This window comes from Malaclemys terrapin, chromosome 11 (genome assembly GCF_027887155.1).
Source record: "Malaclemys terrapin pileata isolate rMalTer1 chromosome 11, rMalTer1.hap1, whole genome shotgun sequence".
In the NCBI taxonomy this organism is placed as follows: domain Eukaryota; kingdom Metazoa; phylum Chordata; order Testudines; family Emydidae; genus Malaclemys; species Malaclemys terrapin.
Genome location: NC_071515.1, coordinates 38,194,014 through 38,212,424, shown reverse-complemented (window position 1 = coordinate 38,212,424; position 18,411 = coordinate 38,194,014). Strand labels below are relative to the sequence as shown.

Here is an 18,411-nt window from a genome sequence, read left to right as displayed (position 1 = left end):
GGACTTTCTGCTTTCCAAGAGGACTTGCTGTACCTGGCTGGAGCAAGCCCTCTTCTCCGTGTTCAACCATGCAGCAACCAAGCCATGAGATGAAGGAAGTGAAGGTTCAGGTGCAGTACTTACCCGTGGTCTTGTGAGAGGAGGTCTGGGCAGTGGCCATAGAGGGGCCACTGCCAGAGCCATGAGCTTGCCAGTGTTGGCGAGGCCACACTGGAGAGATCATGATGACCCGTGCTTTGTTTGTTTTGACTTTTGCTAGGATCCTGCTGATGAGTGGAATCGGTGAGAATGAGTACATCAGATCCCCCTCCCACAACAGCAGGAAGGCATCGGAGACTGAGTCCCTGCCTAGGCCCTGGAAGGAACAGTATTGTTGACACTTCCTGTTCTGTCTGGTGGCAAACAGGTCCACTCAGGAAGTTCCCCACCACTGGAAGAGCACTTGGACGATCTCTGGATGGAGGGACCACTCGTGGGGAGAGAAGAACCACCAACTGAGGTGATCTGCCAGCACATTCCAGATGCTGGGGAGGTCCGACACCTCAAGGTGGATGTTGTAGTGGATACATAAGTCCCGCAATCGGAGTGCTTCCTGGCAGAGAGCTGATGAACAGGCTCCCCCTTGCCTGTTGATGTGATCATCGAAGCTGTCTTGTCCGTGAGTATCAGTACCACTCAACCGGGTCGAACAGAACTCCTGCCATCACCACCCTGGAGTCGTTCCACCACTGCAGAGAAGCTAGTATCTTTGGTGGGATTGTGACAACCTTCTCCAGATGGTCTCTGGACAGGGCGTAGACTGTTGTCAGTCACTTTTGAAGGGGTCGCAGCCTGAGCCTTGCATGACAGACAACACAAGTACATGCTGCCATGTGGCCCAACAGCCTGAGGCAGACCCGGGCTGTGGTGAGGGGATACGCAGAGACACTGGCAATGAGGCTCATCATCTTCTCGAATCAGTCTTGTGGCAGAAATGCTCTGGCATAGGTGGAATCAAGGATCGCCCCGATTAATTCTATTCTTTGTACTGGGATTATCGTTGATTTTTCCTCATTTATCAACAGGCCCAGGGCACAGCACATGATCTGCAGTGCTGAGACATCACGCTGGATCTGAGACCTGGAGCAGCCCTTGATGAGCGAGTCATCGAGTTATGGGTAAACCTGGATAGGCAGCCACTGTTGTCATGCACACAGCCTCAGGGCTGTAGCCAGACTGAACAGGTAATGTGCGGGACCCACCATGAAACACAGGAATTGTCTGTGTCCTTGGAATATTGATATGTGGAAATACGCGTCCTTCAAATCAAGGGCGGCGTACCAGTCTCCCAGATCCAGGGAGGGAATGGAGGCCAGGGAGATCATGCGGATCAGCAACGGTGGCCTGGAAATCTACGCCTCATGCTTCTTGAGTGGTGCCAGTCCGTTGAACAAGAGCAGGAGTGTGTTGGCTGCTGAAACAGGGAACTTCAGCCCAACCATGGTGACCAATACCAGCACTCCAGCAACTGGTAGCGAGGCTCTTAGGACCATCGCCTTTGGTTTCCAGAGCGGTCCCAAACACTGGGGGAATGGCTAGGTGGGTCCTGGTTTCGGGGCTGCAGGGACGGGCACACCTCCATGGGCCTGCACCATGCCACTGGCAATCGGCATCTTAGGCCCGACGAGCAGTGCCCTGAATCCAGAGACCAGTGGGAGCTCCGTTGGGCTGGCCTGCCGATGTCTAAGGTCTGATAGCTCCACACACACTATTACTGAAAAATTGCTTACCATTTTTACCATATAATTATAAAATAAATCGATTGGCATATAAATATTTTACTTACATTTCAGTGTATAATATACAGAGCAATATAAACAAGTCATTATCTGTATGAAACTTAAGTTTGTATTGACTTCACTAGTGCTTTTTATGTAGCCTGTTGTAAAACTAGGCAAATATCTAGATGAGTTGATGTACCCCCGGAAGACCTCTGCGTAACCCCAGGCGTACATGTACCTCTGGTTGAGAGCCACTGGTCCAAACTATCTATCTAAAACTACTTAAATTATCTAAACTAACAAACTACTAATCTATTTACATAAATTTAGAGTAAAACCACTAAGGGATGAGATTGCCTAAGCAACAAGCGGTTCCAGCAACCATCACAGGCAGTAAGAAGGAACTTAAGAAACGCAGGGTCGGTGGGGCCTTATGCCACCACCCAGCTCTAAAGGCAGCACTTTAAAATAGTGTTAAATATAAAAAATATGTTTTTAACTTATAAGGGGGAGTCGCACTCAGAAGCTTGCTGTGTGAAAGGGGTCACCAGTACGAAAAGTTTGAGAACCACTGTTTTAAGGTCACTGAGGCAAAACACTCCCATTAAAAAGGAGTGGGCATAGCTGAATACAGATGTGAATATAAAGCTTTAGAACACTGACAGCATATATAGTCTGGAAGAAAAGAAACTGAACACCTAAAATAGTCTAGTAATAATACTTAAAAATTCAGTCCTCCATTTAAAGTATTATAAGACTCTCCATAACATTTTATATAGCAAGCACATTTACTTGCTACATGTTAATAGTCAATGCAGAGAAATACAAAAAGAAACCTAGAGATATTAAACATGAGAACATGCTCCACAAGAGCATCTTCAATCACTTGCATACTAATAACTCTCAAACCATGCATCTTAGTCTTCATGCTGTTATGGACAACAGTAATTAATATAAACATCAAAAGCAATCATTGTACGAAGACTGGTCATTTTTGCAAAGCTTGGCAAACTCTCAACTACCTGCTGGTTATTAATTTTCAAACATATGGGAGCTCTGTTGTGGTTCATGTTAAATTGATTCTCTTCTACAAAATACAGTAATAAAAATGAATGAATATTCTTACTTTAGAGATAATTAAACCCATTCATATTTGTTGCAAGTGATGCATAAACTTAGGTGGAAAGAGATTTACTCTGATATTGAATTTAGTTTAGACTAAAATGTTGTGGTTTAGAGTGTACATGCACAAAAGTCAGGAAATCCAAAGATATGTATTCCACAGCAACCATGACATCTCACACAGTGTTTGCAATTTCTGTATATGAGAAATAAGTGAATAATCGTTTTATATTTTTATATATATATATATATATATATATATTATATATATATATATATATATATATACACACACACACACACACACACACACACACACACACACACACAGAGCAGAAACTACATATATGCAAGGGAAACATGTCAGTTACTAAAAGAAACAATTTGATTTGTGCATGTAAAATATTAGCCACAAAACTTTCATTAATTGTTTCTTTTTACTTAAAAGACCTAGCAACTGTGCATTGCAATACACCCATTAAATACCTATTTCACTGTTCTATACTTAGAAGCTCAAATTCAAATAAACACAATTTAGTTCAATGTGCCTACATCTTAATATTGCTAAGGAAAATTACACACACAGTTAAATAATTAAATATGAGCAAACATTTAACCAATTATTTCAGCAACCCAACAAGGAGCATATGCTTTAGATACATGCCAATTTTAAACTTGTTAAACACTGCCATTAAGTAGAGCTGTCTCACTGCAATACATTTATTGGTGGGAAAACTTCACTTTGGTAACTTAAGAAGCTAATCAGGATTTACTAAAAACTTTCCCCAACACCTCAGTTTTGTCTCAGAACCAACAATGGAAGTTTCACCATAAAGATCATTTTCAAGTAGTTAATTGTTCAAGAACAGGGCATTACAATTAAAGTGCCTTCTCTAATCATTCTATAGAATTTGCTACCATCATAGGTCAGCATAAATTAACTTAATATGGTGAGAAGTTTAAATCTTGCTCTATTTAAAATCTTATCCCACTAAGTTGTTTTAAAGTATAGTAAAAATCCATTTCAAAATTAAATTGCCCAAGTTTCTCCTAATAGAGAGAGAGAGAAAGATCATCAATGTACTGATATATTTTATTACCTAATGTAAGCCAAAAACTTAAAATAATCACTATAAACCTTAAAACTAAGGGGACATAAGAAGTCACAGCTAAAAAAACTTCTTGGCAACAGTATAAAGAGAACAAAAACTACTCCACAGAATATGGATTAAATTGCAAAGAACGATACCAAGTATTTTTCATGGAGAATTTCCATTCCGAGTTTTGACCCAGAACTAAGCTGAAAAAAGCATCTGCAAAACAGTAGGCCCATTCAGAAGTGAACAGTTTGAAGTATCTTGTGTAACTCACGATTTTTTAAACATCGCAACTGTTGCTAAACCCTTTTATTGGGCTACAGTACCAAATTAACATGCCATTTTTAGAAAAATCCATCTATCTAGCAGAAAAGATTTTTTTAGGGTACACAGTATTTTACACTATAACTCATGCTGCATCAACAACCCTGCTAGAATAAAAATTTAAATAAATGTCAAGATGCATAATAAAATATGTGCAGAGTTTAGTGAGAAACGAATGTATACTGAAAGTGTTTTCCTTTTTACCTGATTTATACAAAAACTAGAGCTTTCCTAAACCATGAACATAAAAAGGTATGTTATACTGTTGACTACAGAATACTGCAAAGTTTTATTGCCATTTAAACAAAGAAGCCATAACAGTTAAATGAGCTCAGGCAATAGGTTTCAGTATCACAAGGTGCCAGCTGTAAAGAGTTATGGCTAATTGAATATGGAACTCCTGCTTAATCAGATAACTGCTCTGCTATTTCCAAATGAAATGCCATTTCCATACTGTCTGAAAATGGCCTGTTTTATTGGTAACCAGAGAAAACAATATAAACTGTAAATAACATTAAGTGCTCTGTTTACCCATTCCAGGCATTGAAGTAGCAGGGGATCCAGGACGTCTTGGTAACACATTTGACTGTAAGGATGGTGCAACGGTTCTTTCTGGAGGTCCACCAGGAGCTGAAGCGTCCCTTTGCAGACCAGGAGATGCTGCTAGTGGACCTGGAGCTTTGGGAGATCCCTGTTTAGGGCTTACTGGGGTGGCTGCAGAGACATTTCTTTGAGCTGGGGTCCGCTGACGAATTTCTGACAGGAACATGTACACACTGAATTTAATATTCGATACCATATTGCAAGTAACAAAAACACAAAGTATTACTACACCTCTGCCCCGATATAACGTGATGCAATATAACACGAATTCTGATATAATGCGGTAAAGCAGCACTCCGGAGGAGCGGGGCTGCGCACTCCAGTGGATTAAAGCAAGTTCAATATAACGCGGTTTCACCTATAACGCAGTAAGATTTTTTGGCTCCCGGGACAGCGTTATATCGAGGTAGAGGTGTATTTTAATCAGTAAGAGAAGTAATAAGCAGGAAGTCAAATACATGTATACAAGACTCCACTACAAAGACTAATCATACTCTGATTAAGCATGCACTTCAGTACAAGCAGTTTGATCAAATACACAATCCTATATTTTAATATAGCATTTGGTTAACAACTGGTATATACTCGGAACAAAGTGTCTCCAAAAATGCACTAATAGAGAGGTAATTGCTTAGTATACATATCTTAGTGTACAAAATGAGATATTAATTGCTAGAATTAACTTGCTATACTCAAACAGAAAATCTGAACACACTGACTGAAGTCATTTTGCCTGCAACTGGTAAAGTATTCAGTCTGAATTCCCCAGCAGTATTGGTAGTACACAACCTTCATTTTCCAAATTTGAAAATCCAATGGTCCCTTCTTGTTTTAATCTATAATTTCAGTTTGTCCAGTTTCATCCACCCTACTCTACCACCCTAATTTTTTTTTTTTTTTAAGTGTGTGCTTGATTTGTTATTGCAGCACCAATGCATTGAGGGGGAATGATGTACTATGGTGCTCCCTTCCTGCCTTTTTTAAGAAAGAGAAAAGCATGCTCAGACTGAATTATAGGCTGGTCATCAATATGGCAAACAATTTAAGGGGACCTCTTCAGTCCTCCTCATTCAGACAGAACTCCCATTTACACCAATAGGAATTTTGTTTGAGTACTGCATTGGGCTTTGGGCAGTTACAACCATTTATGGCAGAAATGAATAGCTGCTGACTTAGCCATCCAGAAATTTGTTAACAAAAAAGTGATACAAGTCAGGAACAGCTTTAATAACGAAATAGCATTTTTCTCTCACACAATTCTCTCCCCACTGGTTCCCAATTACCACTGGTACAACCATCTTCAGGCATCACTGCCTGTCTCAAATACCTACGAAATAACGTACAACACTTGGAAATCCACCCTAAAAACAATGACAAACTCCTTCACTCCATCCTTCCCCACAACAATTTCACATTATCCAAACCATGGGCAGTAGGACAGCTCACCAGTATGCCAACTTCTTCCTGGGCCATCCCAAGGAAAAATTACAGGAAAAATGTGCCATGAAACCAACGATATACCTGATATACATTGATGATACATCACATGTTGTGAAAGGCATGTGGAGATATCTCCCCCAGAGCATCAAACGCCCCCAACAAAAACAATGTGGGTGAAACCAGACATTCACTACGTTCTCAAATGAACTCTCACAAAAAAAAGATAAATGACAAAAAAGACAAAAACACCCCATCACCTGTGAGTGAACACTTTTCACAAAGCCATCACTCCATGTCTGACCTCTCAGTCCTCAACCTCAAAGGAAACCTGCACAACACCTTCAAAGATGATCTTGAGAACTTAAATTCATAACTCTGCTAGTCACTAAAAACAAGACTAAAAAGACACTGGTTTTAAGGCTCATTAGAACTGTAACACACCTTACTGCCTGCTAACTCTTAATTTCACACTTTATTTTAAGCACTACATGTGAACCCCTCATGCTTAACAGTATGTCCCACCTTGTACTTAGCTTGGACATTCTGGTCCCCTTCCTCAGACCTGAAGAACAACTCTGTGAAGACTTGTCCTTTCCACCAACAGAAGTTGGTACAATAAAAAACTTTACCTCACATATCTTGTCTGTCTTTAGAAACACACATTTAAAAAAAAAAATCCAGCTTTATTTATTGCTATAAACTCTCTGCAGTAGGGTGGATATTTACATGAAATCAGCAGATAATAGTTTACCAAGCCCCCTTCCAAAGTGGGGAAGCTCACAGAACACCAGTGTCCACCAGATGAAAATTAAACCAGTTGTGCGCATGACTGATGAAGTGCATTGTAGGCACTTTCTTTTTGATGGTTTTTCTTGTTACCAACACGGATAAATTTTAGTGAATTTGGTGACAACAGCTTATTTGAAGATTTATGTCGGGGGTTAACTGAGATCAAAGGAAAACTGGCCACTTGTTATATTTAGGGAGTGAATTGTCCTGCAAAACCTCAGACTCCACAGATTACTGTATATTCAAATAATTAAACATAGGCCAGCTCTACATTAAAAATATTAAGTTGACCCAGCTACATTGCTCAGTGGTGTGACAAATCCACACCTCTGAGGAATGTAGCTATGCTGATCTAAACCCTGGTGCAGACAGCACTAAATTCACAGAAGAATTCTTCCGTTGACCCGGTTACCGACTCTTGGGGAGATGGATTACCTATGCAGACGGGAGAACCCCTCCCATCGCTGCATGAGTGGCTACACTTAAGCATTACAGTGGTGTAATTGCAGCACTGCAACTGTGCTGCTAAAGAATTTTAAGTGTACAGATAGGCTTAGACAACACTTGTCAGCCTCCAGTGCTGGCCAAAGGTTAACTGAACTCTGTTCACCCTCATTGGTGGTATAGGGGCCTACTGCTCTAGAAAGTATTGATAATTTTTATTATAAGTTGGTGCAATTAAGTTAATTTTAACCATGTTTTACATTCAAGTGCTTCTTCACCTTGTTACACATTTTTTACAGAAAAGGGCAGGTCTAGATCAAGAGGTAACAGTGTGCCTGCTGCACATAGTGTATGGCAAGATCTCTCTCTCCTCTAAAGAGTGGAGACAAAAAAAGCCAAAGAGACTAGATTGAGAACAGACATTAGAAAAGACAGCTGTGATAAACCATTATTTACCAGGGATAAATTGTGCCAAACACGCTTCTCCCACTAAGCTCTCCACCTTCCCATCCCTCCTACATCTCCTTTGTAAAATCCTAATTGAAGTACACGTGTATCATATTTCAGCCTTCTCCTACCTCTCTATCCCATTCTTTTAGTCTTTCGCCGCCAGTGCCCTTTTGTCTTGCTTCTACATTCCTTAGTCCAAATTTTTTTTGGTAATTATCTTTTTCACCATCCTCCACTATACAGTCCTTCACCTCTCGCCACAGATAGTATTTTTTCACCACATATGCAGAACAAAGTCAGTGGGGCCCTTATTGTCAGGACTGCATTCTGCTTTGTGCTGTCCCAGGGGTTTAGGACTCAGCCTATCAACCTCCAAAGGTTTTGCAGAATAGAAGCAAGAAGGGAGAAGAGGGAGGAGCACTGCTGGCTGGGGATACGGAAGCAGTGAAAGCATCTGGGATAGAGAGACTGTCAAACAATGCATAAGGTGCGCGGGAGGAGAATCCTTTTGCTAAAGCAGTTTCACTGCCCTGCTGCTCTTGTGGTGGTCTGCAGGCTTAGGGAGGACAAAGGGGCTGTTTAGCCTGCAGACAAAGCCATCAGAAGGGGGATGGAAAAGACAGAAAGAAAGACAGAATAAAAAAAAATACTATTTTCAGTGGTGTGTGTATATGAGGCCTGCTTTCATCAGCTGCACCTCAGTCAGCAAGAATAGGGTAGGCCCGGGGTCTCAAACTCAAATGACCACGAGGGCCACATGAGGACTAGTACATTGGCCGAGGGCCGCATTTACTGACACCTCCCCCCTGCCGCCCTCAGCCCCGCACCCACTCCACCCCGCCCCTTCCCACCCCTTCCCTGTCCCCATTCCAACCCCTTCCCTGAAATCCCCACCCCAACTCTGCCCCCTCCCTGCCCCCAGGGGAAGCAGGAGGAGTGTGGGGTGTGGCGGGGGCTCAGGGCAGGGAGTTGGGATGAGGGTTGCGGCAGGAGGAGGGGAGGGGGCCGCAAGGTGCTCGCGGGCCGCAGAAAATAACCCTGCTGGCCGCATGTTTGAGACCCTTGGGGTAGACAATGCTTATATGCCTATCCTAGACCAATCACCACTTCTCTGCTAAATCTCTGAATCTTTCTATTCCTAAAGTACATGCCATAGGCAATTTTTGCTGCAAGGTTTCACAAATGTTTGTTGATTTCAGTGAAAACTATTCCCACTGGGAGAAGAGCATATTTTAGTAGCTGTAGTATTCAAGTCACATTCACCTTAAAAGATCATGAAGTAATTTAATGCTTGTGAAAAAAGCAGGAGTCCCCTTTGTCCAGCAAACAGGTATGCGTCTGACAGTGCCAGTACAAGCTCTCTCACATGTCTAATCTGCTTCAACTCTCTAGACGTACAAATGTTTCATTAGCCGTTCAATTTTAGGTGCTCTGAGATTTACAACTAAGAAAAGGACACACTTCCATTATGAATACTCCTAGGCTCACAAGCTCAATAGCTATCAAATGGGTAGGCCTAAATTCTAGCAATCTGGAATCAAGTCAGATCTTTCAGTGGTATATTACTAATTCCCTAATGTTGGGTTTTAGGTTTATTTGCCCTTCAGGGGGCTCATGCAATAGACTGGTCTCAACAGAAGACCTAGTAATGGTTCGGAGTGTTCGCCCCTTAGCAGGTGGTCTACAACTCCACTGGCAATCATACAGATACACAGGAATGAGATTGATGAACTCTGGCAGGAGAACTACCTCTACCCCAGAATAAGTATGGTAACATGTTAGGCCTGTGTGCCAGAAGGACCAGAATATTTTTGCTCAAAGGCCAGTGATATGTTTGGTCAAGCAAAACTGTTTTCTGCTGAAGTAGTAGGGACAAAAAGGAAACTAGAGTACTGTAACAAAGTGGGGGGTTTTCTCATTTTCTATGGCGTTTCAATGGTTTGCATGCAGAGGGGGTGGGACTCAGTTTCCCTGGGTATTACTCGTTTAACGAGGTGAGGGGAGAGGGAGTGTGTTTGCAGAGGACCGGAGAGAGGACGTGGGGACCCAGCCATGGCCGGGAGGATGGATACCCCAGCGACCGGTGACATGGCGACCTGGTGACCCAGAGGCCCAGCTGAGAAGACGCAGCCTTTTCTGGCCAGTGGGAGGACAATGGGCTGCAGAGTGAGGACCCAGTGACCTAACCAGCCGGTTCCAGCCAGAGGACAGAAGCGAGGAGAGGAGGCCCGGTTTACAACCCTGTTTACCTGGAGAGAAGACAATGGACAGAGGCGGGCCCTGCGGCCGGTGATCTCAGATACCCAGCTGGGAGCAGGGAGGCTCTGGGCTAGAGAGGAGGAGCAGGCAGAGCCCACCTGGATGCAGGGAGACTGGGATGTGCTGGGCTGAGGGAGGCCAGGCCTGAGGCCCTGAGAGTTTCCTGTGCTGTGTTCAACTCTCAATAAACCCTCCTGTTTCATGCTGGCTGAGATTCACTCCGGTCTAGAGAACAGGGTTGCATCAACCCCTTCGGGGTGGAGGCCCCGGGGGTCCAGAGCGAGTGGACTCCCTGAGGAGGCCCACGGCAGAGACAGACGTGCTAAGGTTCAGAGAGGTGTGGATCCAGGAGGTGGAGGGGCCTGACCCCGAGAGAGAGTGGACCCCCGAGAAGGGCTGTCTCACTAAAAGGGGCACCCCCCACGGACCGCACGGGGCCAAGAGTGGGCACGATCTGTGAGTCCGTGACAAGTACTAATAAATAGTTCCAGCAAATAACTGGATTTGGGCAATTAAGCTGGAAACAGCACATGTTGGCATATATTCTTGCCTGTAGTGAGACCTACACCCAAATATAGGGTAACTGCCAGAAGGAAGCAGAACTATAAGAGAGACTGGATTCTATATCCTCAACTAGTCTTATTCTGAAAATGGAATTTATCAGGGCTGAACTACATGAACACTTATTCAAATTCCAAATTTCTACACTTCCAGAAAAGTGCCACAATTTAATAGAATGATTGTGTCACCTGGATCCCATTTTTAATATGGAAGAGAGTTACCAAATTTTCCTTTATTTGAATATCTTGCAATTAATCAATTGAGTTTCTTCTGGGTATATGTGCAAACCAGTTATATGAAAACTAAATTCCGCATTGGGAATTATCTGTTTGAGGTCACAAAAAGACAGCCTTGATTTGGTCTCGTTTTGGTCTAAGGCCACTTAGGTCCAAATTCTGCAATCACTCATGTGGAGTGGTACTCAGACAAGTAGGCAGGCCAATTTCAGAGTGGATGTGGTCCATTCCCACTCTCTTAGTATTGATACCTCCTTCTCAATTATTGGAGTGGACCACATCCACCCTGACTGAATTGGCCTTGTTAACACTGATTCTCAACTCCCTTCTCTTCATGTGTCAGTATATTTATGCCTGCATCTGTAATTTTCACTCCATGTATCTGAAGAAGTGGGGGGTTTACCCACGAAAGCTTATGCCCAAATAAATCTGTTAGTCTTTAAGGTGTCACCAGACTCCTCATTGTTTTTAATCCTACTGTTTAAGACTAGAACTATTTATTTAAAAAGCAACGGGCATTGCATTATTGCCACACATTTAGACTAATTCTTTTCTCCAGAGAAATGACTGCTATGCAATTGTGGATCCACTAGATCTTTGAAGTAAACAGCTCTTCAGCTTTATAGATAGTTTCCATTTTCATCTATTCAAATTTTTTTTTTTTTTAAATCTATCATGAGTGCAACATTAAAGTTGAGACCAATCTGGTCACACTTTCATCATTACTTATCCTCTTTTTAAGGGGACAGAATTCACAAGTATTGACATTTAAATGATAATTGAGTTTCTGATATCTATTGCACTTCTGACCAGTTTAAGTGAAGAGAAAACTTAATTAAGGTTTGCACATAATTTAAATGTTTCACTAATTTAATTACATTCATGCAGATTTACATTTATCATATGGATCAATTTGAAATTGATATTTAGTTGCACCAATAGTGAATTATATACTGCACAAACCAGTAGCAGATACTGGTTTTGGCTTGGAGCTACTACCTACTTTGAATTGTACTACCCAAGCCAAACTTGAGAAACTAACAATATTCTTCTTGATGGCCTGATCTATAAGGTGAAACACATCAATTAAAGAAAATCAGAGACTAACAAATTTAATACTGGGCTGACAGCAAACTAGTCCAATTTTCACACAGCACTTTGAGCAGCAATGCCTATAAAGAGACTAGGAATATGTTTCCAGGCAGCTTCACTCTTCACCCAGCACTACTCAAATGCTCAGGAGAGCAGTGATGATCTAGCTCTGGTGCATCTGCTGATCTAACTCAAGAAAAAGAATGAGGACTAAAAGGATAAAAGATATGGGGTAGCTCAAACAGAAGTTAGGACTTGTGACAGGAATCACACTGAAATTCTATGACTGGTGCTATTCAGGAGATCAGAATACATGATCATAATGGTCCCTTCTGGCTTTAGAATCTACGACTAGGATTAGGACAGATAAACATAATGCAGAAGAGAAGACAAAGGCTGCTGCCAAGACATCAGGAAACCAAAGGAGAAGGCTGTTTGTGAAAACAGCACACTGCAAAACTTGCTCATTGTCACCACCATGATAATTTTGGAAGATTGAGCAAAAGAAAAAAAAGTGGATTTTATTCAACTGGAAGGAGAATTATACAAACAGCTTTAGTGGCAAATTATAATCTATTTAATGTTGTACAAATATCATCACCAGCATTCCAGAAGCTGTGACATGTGAGAAAGTGACTTGAAATAGCCAGGCTGGTTTAAAATTAGGCCTCCTCGAGCTCTTTCCTACTTCCCAAACAACAGATCACAAGCAAGTGTGGGAAAAGGATGAAAACTAAACAATGGTTTGACTATGTAGGAGTCTTCCAACCAGACTCCACAAAAGCAGTCAGGGCTACCATGCAACCAAAGATGTGGGAGCTTGGCAAGTCTTATATATGTGCTCAGCTGGAAACATGAATCTGTGATTGAAAATCATATCCCTCTGATTCCATAATTACTTGTAGTGAACACTAGACCCTGTGCAGCCCCATTGAATTGACTTGCTTTAAAAGCAAATTAGTCCGTAAAAAAAAAAAAAAAAAAGATTCTGGGCAATCTTCAGTTATATTCATCCAACGACACATTTAGATTTGAAATAGTGGCATTATTATTGTAGTGTTTCAGATTTACTTAACGTTATCAATTTTAAACAGGAGAATCATTTAAGTTTTCCAAAAAGACTAGTGTATTTATAGTCCATATTTCTGAATTAGAGCCATTCTACTTGATGTGATAAATTTTACCTTCTCTTTTGGGGTGGGAGAGTGCATGTTTCTCAGCATAAACCTTTTCCTTAATGATTTTTAATACATAATCGTTTTCTATTTCACTAGCATGCATAGTAGTACAACCTTTAAATGGAAAGGTCTAAAACAGTTAAGAACCATCAGGTTTTAGTACTGCATAAAATATTCAGGTGATCTCTGAATTTACTTTTATCTCTAAAACATTACTCTGGGAGTGTTTTGGCTAGGTAAAGAAAAATACAAATGAGTTGGTAGGAAATCCAAATCAGTCATTACATAAAAAACTCTGAACAAAACTCTTGACTGCAAACTAGTATTCTGAGGGATTGCCACCCAGAAAAATCTCACATCTGAAGATACACAAGACGCATTCAGGAGCCAGATTCACACTATATCAACATCAAGCAGCATTAAACACTTAACTGGCTGAAAAAGCATTAAATTAATTCATCAAATAACAGACCCACTACTAAATAAAGAGCAACTAATAGGCACAATCCAATACCAATTCCCTCCATACCCCCAAAAATTTAATCCCAGTTTACCACACAATTCCCATTAAAAAAAAAAAAAAAAAAAAAAGGACAGATTCCTCTAATGGAATTTGTTGCTATAAATACTGATCTTTCATAAAGAGCAGCAATTTCACAGAGCTAGTACCTTGTCCAGGTCTTGGAGTTGCAGATGCTCCAGCAGATGGCAGTTCAACCTCCTGTCAATTATAGTAATATTATAAAAGTGTAGCATCGAGAAAACATTTTATAATAAATTAGTACTGATACCAGATTCCTACCTTTGCCTTCTTAGAATCTGGATCAAACCTTTCAAGAATTAATTTAGCAGTCTTATAAGTTTCCTTTTCCATTACTTCTTCAAGCTAGAAACAAAGGTTTCACAGGTCAAGACAGACTTCTTTTAAAAAAAAATTTTTTTTTCAAATGTTTATTTTTCTATTTACAAGCATCACATTAAAATTTGCAAAAGTGCAAAACCTAGTCCAACCAAGCATTACTGTGCTCAACCACTTTGATTAACTGCATTCAAATGAAACAAAATCTAGTTTTAAAAAAATTGTTTCTAACTTGTACTCAACTGCTTTATTGCAAGGAAACACCAAATATTGTTAATTGTTTACATATAATGAGGAGAATAATTACATGCACCAACTTCAATAATGGAATGTGCAAAAATCTATCAGCTATCATTATTGGAAGTTATTAGACATGACAAGCAAATGACAGGCAATTCCTCAGATTTATTTCCTCATAGCACTTAATGCTATTAATTTAAAGAAGGTCGTTAGCCAAGTGCTTTACAGAATAAAGTCTCTGTGCCAATTAACTGCTGTCAGCATCGATTTTAGATTATTTATTAGCAGAAGCAATTAGCTTGCTGCAAATGCTGTGAACACTCACTAACTGGGAGAACAGCCATGGAATTTGCTCAAGTGACTTTAAAGGCTAAACTCCATCTTTACGGTTACATTCAAACTGCTTTTCAGAAACAACTGAACATGTTAAGAATTTAAATAAAAATTTACTGAGTATTATGCATACTTTAGGGAGCATAATTAAAACACTTCATTATTACAGCATTTTATTTACAATGCACTCAAGTGGCTTTATAGCTAATACATGGGCTTAATTAAAAAAGTAATCACTAGTAAAGTATCTTTTTAGCGGTTAATAGCCAACATCAGAGGAAGCTGAACTTTAGAACACAGATACGCATAGTTATGACAAATGGCTAATATGTACAGTGAATATAAAGTATTTTACAGAGCCTCAGATGGACCTTATTCCTCAGATATTCCGGTATCAAATAATATTTTGTTTAGAGTACTATAGTTTCATATTATGTTTGGTTGCTGGTGTGAACAGTTGGTAACTTAAAAGGTCAGTGGCCACAAAAGTAAGTTCTGTCAAACAGTCATTTATCGCTGCTAAGAAATAAATTTACTGAGACTTCAGGACCACTAGTTTGCAGAAGGTGGGATGTCTGCAATTTTCATTTCTCACCTGCAGATTAGTGATAATGGCTTACAACTATAATAGTGCCTTCTTATCCAGATAGATCCCAGAACATGTGTAAATAAAATTCACTTCATTCACAATGGAAATGCAGCATCTGTTTAACAGCTCACAGCAACACTCACAATGGTTTAAGACAGGAAATGAAATATTATCCAGATTGTACATTAAGCACAACTGAAACCACTAAATGATTAGGGAAGTAAAAAGCAATTCCCTAAACTGAAATTTGAGCAGGATATTGGGGTTAGCAAAAAGTGCAATGGAGCTTTAGTAGGAGATCAGAAATAAGGATTTAGAATACACATCCCTCAATAACATTTCTAAGGAGAAGGAGAGTCCAGAAGGGAAATCTCAAAGTGGCTGAAAGATCTGGGAAAGGAAGCTTGGGAAGGAGCCAGTTATGGTGACATATCACGTTAGGAAGGCCAAATGAAGGAGTACCTTTGTCAACCTCTGGCTCCTCCCCCAACTCAGAAGCCCTGAAACTGGGCTAATTACTTGTTCCTGTTCATGCTAATGGAGAGCCGTTAAAAGATGGGTGTCATGTTTTCATTGCTCTTTGGTAGCCACACAAGGGAAGAGGAAACTGAAGGCAAGTAGCCAGCACCACAAGAAGGCCTTTTCCATTTCCCTCCAGCAGATGACCTTAGGAGAGGCTCCACAACTATTTCAGCTCTCCTGTAAAACTGACCCAGCCATGAGAGCTAGTAGACACTAACACTATCCCATCACCAAGGGGAAGCAATATTCTCTCATTATGCCCCTCTGCTTTCCTTTGGGGAGCAATAGGGGTCAATCTGAGGGGTGGTGAAGAAACAGCACAGACTCTCCATGCAGTCAACGGGTTGTAGTAGCCTTCTTCACTCAGACCTCTTGCTGGGAGCACTGCCACTGCAGCTCTAGATTGCTGAAAATACACTGGGAAAGGTGGATACCTTTCCAAGGCCCTCCCTGCCTTCAGTCTCTTGATCTCTACCGCCACAAAAATAGTATGTGAGCAATGCAAGCCTATCCCTGACCCCCCGTCAACATCAGCAGGGCACCGACAGGTAAGCAGCCTTGCTCCAAAGCATCACAGTGGCTTATAGGTAGCATGAAGTATCTGCCTAGTAAAGTTTTTACGTGGTTCCAGTAGACTACAAACCTGGAAGTCCACTTTCAGTGCAAGTCTGCAGTTAACAGAAGTCTGGATTAACAAGGCTCTATTGCAATCTTTTTATGGACCAAGAAGGATTCCCCATTCAAATGATCTGATGCTTTTCCCTTACTGACGGTTAATGACAATCTGCCAAATAAAATAAATTCTAGACCATTTTAAGATTAGACTCTCACTTAGTTATCCTGTGCATGATGTCTGAAATGTATTGTCTGCATAAATTGCATTGCAAGCCCCCTAGATATGAAGTGTAGTGCTAAATAGTGCTAAAATAAATGAAATATTGCAGAGGATCTTGCAAGAAGTCAATGAGAAATAAATGTTATATATAAGGATATAAGGAGATTTGGAGAAGAGGAAATGAAAGGAAGGAGATAGAGAACACTGCAGGGAGAAAGAAGGAAAAGAAGAAACTGTCAAGGCAATGCAGGAAAAGATGCACTATAATCTATTACAGAAAAGAAAATATAGAACAAAGCCAGAAAGGGAAATAAGATAACAAAAGTAACATTTTTTTAACCTCAAGTAAACAGAGTTAATTAATGATGTTACAATTAAATACAATTGTGTACTGTATTTTTAAATTATTGGGGTGTGGTTTTAGTGACATAGCAGCACAGATATTTTTCACCTTGACTAGTCAGCTTAGTCCTCATGCCAGTGGGCTTCAGGAAAGTTTTTCACGCCCTGATTAAATGGATCTACAAACTGATCCAACAGTCCCAAAACCATTGGCTTGATGGGACGTCCAAATAAACTAAAATGAGATTGATTTTCAAATGGAAGAATCAATTTAGGTTATTTTTGGTGAGGGACAAGACCTCAAATTACAAATTGTAAACACATTACAAAAAGATAGTTTCCTTTCTTTCCCACCTTATGTTCTATAGTCAATCTCAGTTAGCAGAGCTGTAGAGGGAATGTTTAACAGGATATAATGATAGATTTATTTGAAAAAAATTTACTCACTATTTTTTTCTTTTGGGATTTTAGCTCTTCTAATGATTCACCTAAAAAACAAGACTTATGTTAGTTTTTAATATTAAAAATGTGATAAATATATTTCAGCATAGATTAATTGAATATGTCTCACTTGTGAGAGCCAAACAATATTTTCATTCACTGGCCCCAAGTAATCCCAGTACGTTAGCAAATCCTTCTTGTGCTTAGTTTATTCTCACATAAGAGTTTTAAATAAGCCACCTAAACCTATTGGCAGTTTCAAGTTTTATTATAAACCTTTTAAAGCACCACTTAATTAAACAAACTAGTACAGCACAAGTCTTGTTTGGACCTACATTAAAATTGGTGCAACAATAGCAATGTTTGCTTAAATATGTTGATTCAGTTGACTACAGAAAATCTTTTAGTTTGAATTTTAATACAGCTGTTTGAGTCCCAGATTCACGTGTTTAATACACTTTCTACAGTGCTGTTGTAGTTGTGTTGGTCCTAGGATATTAAAGAGATAAGGTTGGTTAATATCTTTTACTGGATCAACTTCTGTTGGTAAGAGGGACAAACTTTCAAGCTTGCCTAGAGCTCTTCTTCAGGTCTGGGAAATGTACTCAGAGTGTCACGGCTGCATACAATAAGGAATTAACACATATTTCAAGGGACCATTCAAGGTGAAGTGGCCTGTTAACAATTCTCCAGTCATGAGGGTTAGGGGTTAGTGTATTACAGATTGTTGTAATAAGCCATAAATCCAGCGTCTCTATTCGGTCCATGATTTTTAGTGTTTAGCAAAGTTTGTCTCTCTCACCATCTAATATATTTTATTCAAGTCTCATGCATGCTAGTTGCAAATACTAGATCATTTCCAAACTTATCAATGGGATCTATATATTTCATCCTG

At 40.3% G+C, this 18,411-nt stretch overlaps 1 protein-coding gene across 3 annotated transcripts in view; it reads right to left on the bottom strand.

Moving 5' to 3' along the window:
- The window catches only part of LNPK (lunapark, ER junction formation factor), a 73,530-nt gene that overhangs the window by 32,986 nt on the left and 22,133 nt on the right, over nt 1-18,411 (bottom strand). For 2 of the 3 annotated variants that reach the window (XM_054044347.1, XM_054044348.1), the window contains exons 6-9: nt 17,523-17,563; nt 14,158-14,241; nt 14,025-14,076; nt 4,835-5,059 (exon numbers count right to left, since the gene is read on the bottom strand). In XM_054044347.1, the coding sequence (XP_053900322.1) occupies nt 4,835-5,059; nt 14,025-14,076; nt 14,158-14,241; nt 17,523-17,563 (402 nt within the window). The remainder of the gene's footprint in view (nt 1-4,834; nt 5,060-14,024; nt 14,077-14,157; nt 14,242-17,522; nt 17,564-18,411) is intronic. The other variant, XM_054044349.1, reaches the window with a different exon arrangement.